The sequence below is a fragment of the Diabrotica undecimpunctata genome, chromosome 2, assembly GCF_040954645.1.
Source record: "Diabrotica undecimpunctata isolate CICGRU chromosome 2, icDiaUnde3, whole genome shotgun sequence".
NCBI lineage: Eukaryota > Metazoa > Arthropoda > Insecta > Coleoptera > Chrysomelidae > Diabrotica > Diabrotica undecimpunctata.
Genome location: NC_092804.1, coordinates 124,689,836 through 124,696,244, shown reverse-complemented (window position 1 = coordinate 124,696,244; position 6,409 = coordinate 124,689,836). Strand labels below are relative to the sequence as shown.

Below are 6,409 nucleotides of genomic sequence, written 5' to 3'. Positions count from 1 at the left end.
TCTTTCAACATATCCGGTTCACTTAATCTTGCTATAGATATCGACTGTTCGAGTGATTGGTTAATCTAACTCTTGGTGGGATCAATAAATCCAGATTAATCAATGATTTCAAAGTTTCCTTCTTAATGAAGTCGATATGAGAATGGAAAGCATTCTTAGATTTGCAAATTTTGATAACTTGCTTTAATGTTTCCCGACAATTTCTTAATTTAAATTTTTGGTATTAATGTTTATATTCGGCTTGAACAGTGACTAACATATTTGAGTTAAGAATATTATCAGCTACGTTCCTGAACTCTGACCAAAAAATTATTTGGTCATTTTAAATTACTAATTAATAATTTATGATATTATTTTTAAAACAATTTACTGATAACTTTATATATAATATCTATATCATGAATGTATACACTATATTTTCTGGGTATTCGTTTCTTTTGACGATTATGTTAATATGGATCTAAGAGCAATGTATGATATACTGTTGATTATTTCTGTATTAGGAGGAATTATTTCTGAAGGTAAAAATTATTTTCCTTTATTATTTACTTCCTTTATTATAAAATTATTTTGTTTTTTACTATATATTCTTATATTTTTTTTATCATTGTTCTTTTGTATATTTGATTATATGTACTGAAAAATATTTTTTAAATTTTCCATTTCCATGTTTCAAACCCATTCCAAATTTCATTTTTTAAATTTTTTTAGCGCCTAGAGATCAATTTTGTATTCTGAACTTATAGAAAAATATTTAAAAAATTCAAAACTTTTCACAATTGCCCTGTGTCTAAAAACTTTTTTGTTCCGATTTTGGAACATGTTCATAAATATGTAATAAAAAATCAACAACGTCAATTTAACTTAAACATATATTAATAGAAAAATGTTAAAATTTTAAGAAGATTTATATATTTTTTTCTAGAAAAGATATATATACATCGGTTTAGAACGTCTTTCGACGTTGTCCGATACCTAAACACCATCTCTTCCTATCTTCGCAGTCGTTTGTTGTTAAATTTCTTTCGCTCATGGACTTGTTTACGCCGTGTTGCCATTCTAATCTGGGTCTTTCTCTTTTCCGTCGACCTATCGGTTGCCATTCTATTACTTTTTTGGGAAGTCTTGATGCTGGCATCCGTTGAACATGCCCATACCACCTTAATTGTCTCTTCTCTATATCTTCAGTTATATTTCCTTCTATTCCCATACGTTGTTTTATTACATCATTTCTGATTCGGTCTTGTCTGGAAATACCTAAAGATCTTCTCATTGCGTCCATCTCTACTGCTTCTATTCGCTTTTTGTTCTTTTCACTAATTCTCCATGTTTAAGCGCCATAAAGAAGAGTAGTTTTAATCATGGTCTCATATATATTAAATTTCCTTCCTTTCATTATCTCTTTACTCCACAGTATACCATTGAGACATCCTAAGACTTTCTTTGCTTGAGTGATTCGTTTTTCTATTTCCCGTGTATCAGTTCCTGTATTGTCAAAGGCAACACCCAAGTAGTCATAGCTATGACAGCAGGAAATATGTTGTCCGTTTTCGAGGTCTATGTTATCTGACTCGTTTCCAATACAAAGATATTTGAAATCCACAAGGAATCTACGTTCCTGTATTTGGCTGTATACCATATATTAAAAAAATTTATTAAAAATCCTTTGTAAAAGGTATATATTTTTAAAAACCCAAACGGGTTGTTTTAGACAAAACGTTTTCGGAATCCATTATTCCATCATCAGTGTCCTATAAAATATATAACCACTTAATTAAAAAGAACGTGAAGTTAAAATTTTGACCAAGGTTAATGTAAAGTGTGGTTAATACTTACTAGGAGTACATGAATGTAGCCACTAAATACATGGGTAAAAACCCGTTAACAAAAATTTAGTTACATTTGTTTTACATTATATTATATAAATTACTAGGATATTAAAGTTACCGTTGGATTAGGTAACATGGTGACATATGACTCCACGTTGAAGTTGCAAGTCCTGAGACGGTGTGTCTACGAGGACTTAATGGAAGCAACTGATTGAAATGACAATGTTGACAAGTTAGGACGGAACAAGTAACAGAGTAGTCAATATAACTATATGTGTCTACTTAAGACAAAAGCCAACGTTAATTAAATTTGTTAAAGTAATAGATTTTTTGATATTAAATAATATAACAGTATCAACCATCAATGTTGTTGTTTTTTTAAAAATTGATTTTTATGTGTATGAGATGAAATGTGGAGAGAAGATAATGTGGTTATAGTTAGGCAACCAACTATGCATGTGTGTGGTAAGGTAATGAAAAAGAGATTTTTATATTTAGGTTCTTTATGTTTATCCAACATTTGGTACTTGGAAAATAGAAAATAGACACATGTAGAAGGTTGAGTTATAGAAATTTTGTTTGATATTGGTGGAAAATGAATGTATATATTTAAAATATGAAAGTGTTCTTACATGAATGAAATAAAACTTTTGTAGTATAATAGTCATGTGAAATTTAACTTATAACTCGATTATAGAAGGCCCTGTATGTCAAAAAACAACATTTGGTACCTGGTAAATGTAAAACTAATTAAGTTATAAGTACATGAAATTAAATATCTGATAGGGTGTTAACAGACTAAGTGGTATGGAAGTTTTATTTTATTATCTATTATGTGAAATGAATAGAAATTGATGGTTGGGACATGGTTTTTTAATAAGTTAATAGAATAGTACTCAACTTATAACTTAAGAAAGGTCCTATCTGTCATAAGCAACACTAGGTACATGGGAACTATAAAAGGATAAGTTACAAGTTGTATGATTTGCAGGTGTATAATTGTCCAAAATGTGAAAATGGAATGGTTGTGGGTTGGCTCTGGTAGAATTAAGTAAAACAAAAATTATGGGGTCAGCTTTAATGGTAATTAAGTTGTGTGATTTGTTTTTAATTCTTAATGGATATGAAGGTCTTAAGGTGTTCATTAAACTATTATCTAAAATAAACAGAATTTGATGGCTGGAGCATGGTTTTGTAGTATGTTGTAAGTATACTACTCAACTTATAACTTGAGAAAGGCCCTATCTGTCATAAAGCAACACTAGGTACATGAGAAATATAGAGAGATAAGTTATAAGTTGGGTGATTTTATAGGTGTATATAAACCTCAATTATGAAAATGAAATGGTTCTAGGGTGGCTCTGATGAAATTGAGTGAAAAATAAGAAAATTATAGTGTTTTTGAAAAAATGTAGGATACGGAAAGAATACAGAAGGCTGAGATCCCCAGAGAGCTGCAACCAAACCCTAGGGGGGTTGTGTGGAAGAGTGAAATGAGGACTGAGAGGTTCGTTTGAAAGAGATGAAGAATAGTCTAAGGTTTGGAGGTGCCGACAAGAAGTATGGACAACAAAAGGTATAGTGGGTCGGACTAGAAGTTTGGGTTTACTAGAGAGAGATAAGGACTGATTGGGAGTGTGATGTGTAAACAGAAAAGTTTTTTGGAGTGGATTAAAGAAGATGAGTATAAAGGATACATGACGTCATGTATCCTTTCATGTATCCAAATTGCGTCAATCGTCATGTATCCTTCAATCGAGACTTCCTCCCTCTCCATCGCCAACTATTTTCATAATCTTCATCCCCTACTCACTTTTACAACAAAAATCTACATTTATCACTATTTGTCCGCCCAATACTCATCTTCTTTAATCCACTCCAAAAAACTTTTCTGTTTACACATCACACTCCCAATCAGTCCTTATCTCTCTCTAGTAAACCCAAACTTCTAGTCCGACCCACTATACCTTTTGTTGTCCATACTTCATGTCGGCACCTCCAAACCTTAGACTATTCTTCATCTCTTTCAAACGAACCTCTCAGTCCTCATTTCACTCTTCCACACAACCCCCCTAGGGTTTGGTTGCAGCTCTCTGGGGATCTCAGCCTTCTGTATTCTTTCCGTATCCTACATTTTTTCAAAAACACTATAATTTTCTTATTTTTCACTCAATTTCATCAGAGCCACCCTAGAACCATTTCATTTTCATAATTGAGGTTTATATACACCTATAAAATCACCCAACTTATAACTTATCTCTCTATATTTCTCATGTACCTAGTGTTGCTTTATGACAGATAGGGCCTTTCTCAAGTTATAAGTTGAGTAGTATACTTACAACATACTACAAAACCATGCTCCAGCCATCAAATTCTGTTTATTTTAGATAATAGTTTAATGAACACCTTAAGACCTTCATATCCATTAAGAATTAAAAACAAATCACACAACTTAATTACCATTAAAGCTGACCCCATAATTTTTGTTTTACTTAATTCTACCAGAGCCAACCCACAACCATTCCATTTTCACATTTTGGACAATTATACACCTGCAAATCATACAACTTGTAACTTATCCTTTTATAGTTCCCATGTACCTAGTGTTGCTTATGACAGATAGGACCTTTCTTAAGTTATAAGTTGAGTACTATTCTATTAACTTATTAAAAAACCATGTCCCAACCATCAATTTCTATTCATTTCACATAATAGATAATAAAATAAAACTTCCATACCACTTAGTCTGTTAACACCCTATCAGATATTTAATTTCATGTACTTATAACTTAATTAGTTTTACATTTACCAGGTACCAAATGTTGTTTTTTGACATACAGGGCCTTCTATAATCGAGTTATAAGTTAAATTTCACATGACTATTATACTACAAAAGTTTTATTTCATTCATGTAAGAACACTTTCATATTTTAAATATATACATTCATTTTCCACCAATATCAAACAAAATTTCTATAACTCAACCTTCTACATGTGTCTATTTTCTATTTTCCAAGTACCAAATGTTGAATAAACATAAAGGGCCTAAATATAAAAATCTCTTTTTCATTACCCTACCACACACATGCATAGTTGGTTGCCTAACTATAACCACATTATCTTCTCTTCACATTTCATCTCATACACATAAAAATCAATTTTTAAAAAAACAACAACATTGATGGTTGATACTGTTATATTATTTAATATCAAAAAATCTATTACTTTAACAAATTTAATTAACGTTGGCTTTTGTCTTAAGTAGACACATATAGTTATATTGACTACTCTGTTACTTGTTCCGTCCTAACTTGTCAACATTGTCATTTCAATCAGTTGCTTCCATTAAGTCCTCGTAGACACACCGTCTCAGGACTTGCAACTTCAACGTGGAGTCATATGTCACCATGTTACCTAATCCAACGGTAACTTTAACATCCTAGTAATTTATATAATATAATGTAAAACAAATGTAACTAAATTTTTGTTAACGGGTTTTTACCCATGTATTTAGTGGCTACATTCATGTACTCCTAGTAAGTATTAACCACACTTTACATTAATCTTGGTCAAAATTTTAACTTCACGTTCTTTTTAATTAAGTGGTTATATATTTTATAGGACACTGATGATGGAATAATGGATTCCGAAAACGTTTTGTCTAAAACAACCCGTTTGGGTTTTTAAAAATATATACCTTTTACAAAGGATTTTTAATAAATTTTTTTACAAAGATATTTGGTTTTTGTTGTATTGACATTCATTCCCCAATCGTTAAATTCTTCTATCAGTTTTCTTAGCATGTACTGCATGTCTTCCCTGTCGGTCGCTAGCACTACCTGGTCATCAGCAAACTGGAGTGTATATATACATTCATTGCTAAGCTCTATACCCACCCTATGTACCTTTCTTTTCCATCTTTCCAATGCCGCTGCAACATATATCTTGAATAAGGTTGGTGAGATGCAGCATCCCTGTCGCAAGCCTTTTGTAACCAGGAATTCTTCCATTAGATATTTTCCTGTTTTTATCTGTGCCTTAGAGTCTCTATATAGTTCTTGTACAGCATTTATCAATGTGTGAAAAGATTTGAAACAATTAATAGGATGTACATTAATTTTGCAAATAACGCATCCAATAGTTGTGTTTGTTTTACAAATTTTGCATCTTATGTTTTTACCCATATATTTTAGTAGCTCATAGCATGTATACTTCGTTGCACCGATGATGGAATTAACATTTATGAAAACGTTCTGTAATGTAATTGTGATAGAGCCCGTTTGGGTATTTTATTATATAACTTTTAAAAAGGATTTGAAATAAAAAATTTTGTGATACATGGTATACAGCCAGCTATAGGAACTTAGTTTTCTAGTGGATTGAAACATTATAGGTTTTCAGGGACTTTTGGCCATCAGTAATAATGTCATCTTTCAATCTGTGTTTAAATTTTTCATAAATACTTTCATAAATACTTGCGCCTACGCTCTTAAGTATTCTCCGATATAGGCACACCTCAAATGCTTCAAGTTTTCTGAACATATCTTTGTTCAAGATCCACGATTCAACACCATAAAAAA

General features: G+C 31.4%; 1 protein-coding gene across 1 annotated transcript in view; it reads left to right on the top strand.

Moving 5' to 3' along the window:
- Positions 1-368: 368 nt before the first annotated feature.
- The window catches only part of LOC140434850 (microfibril-associated glycoprotein 4-like), a 33,018-nt gene continuing 26,977 nt past the window's right edge, over positions 369-6,409 (top strand). The window contains exon 1 of the mRNA XM_072523423.1: positions 369-521. Coding sequence (XP_072379524.1) covers positions 455-521 — 67 coding nt within the window. The 5' untranslated portion in view covers positions 369-454. The remainder of the gene's footprint in view (positions 522-6,409) is intronic.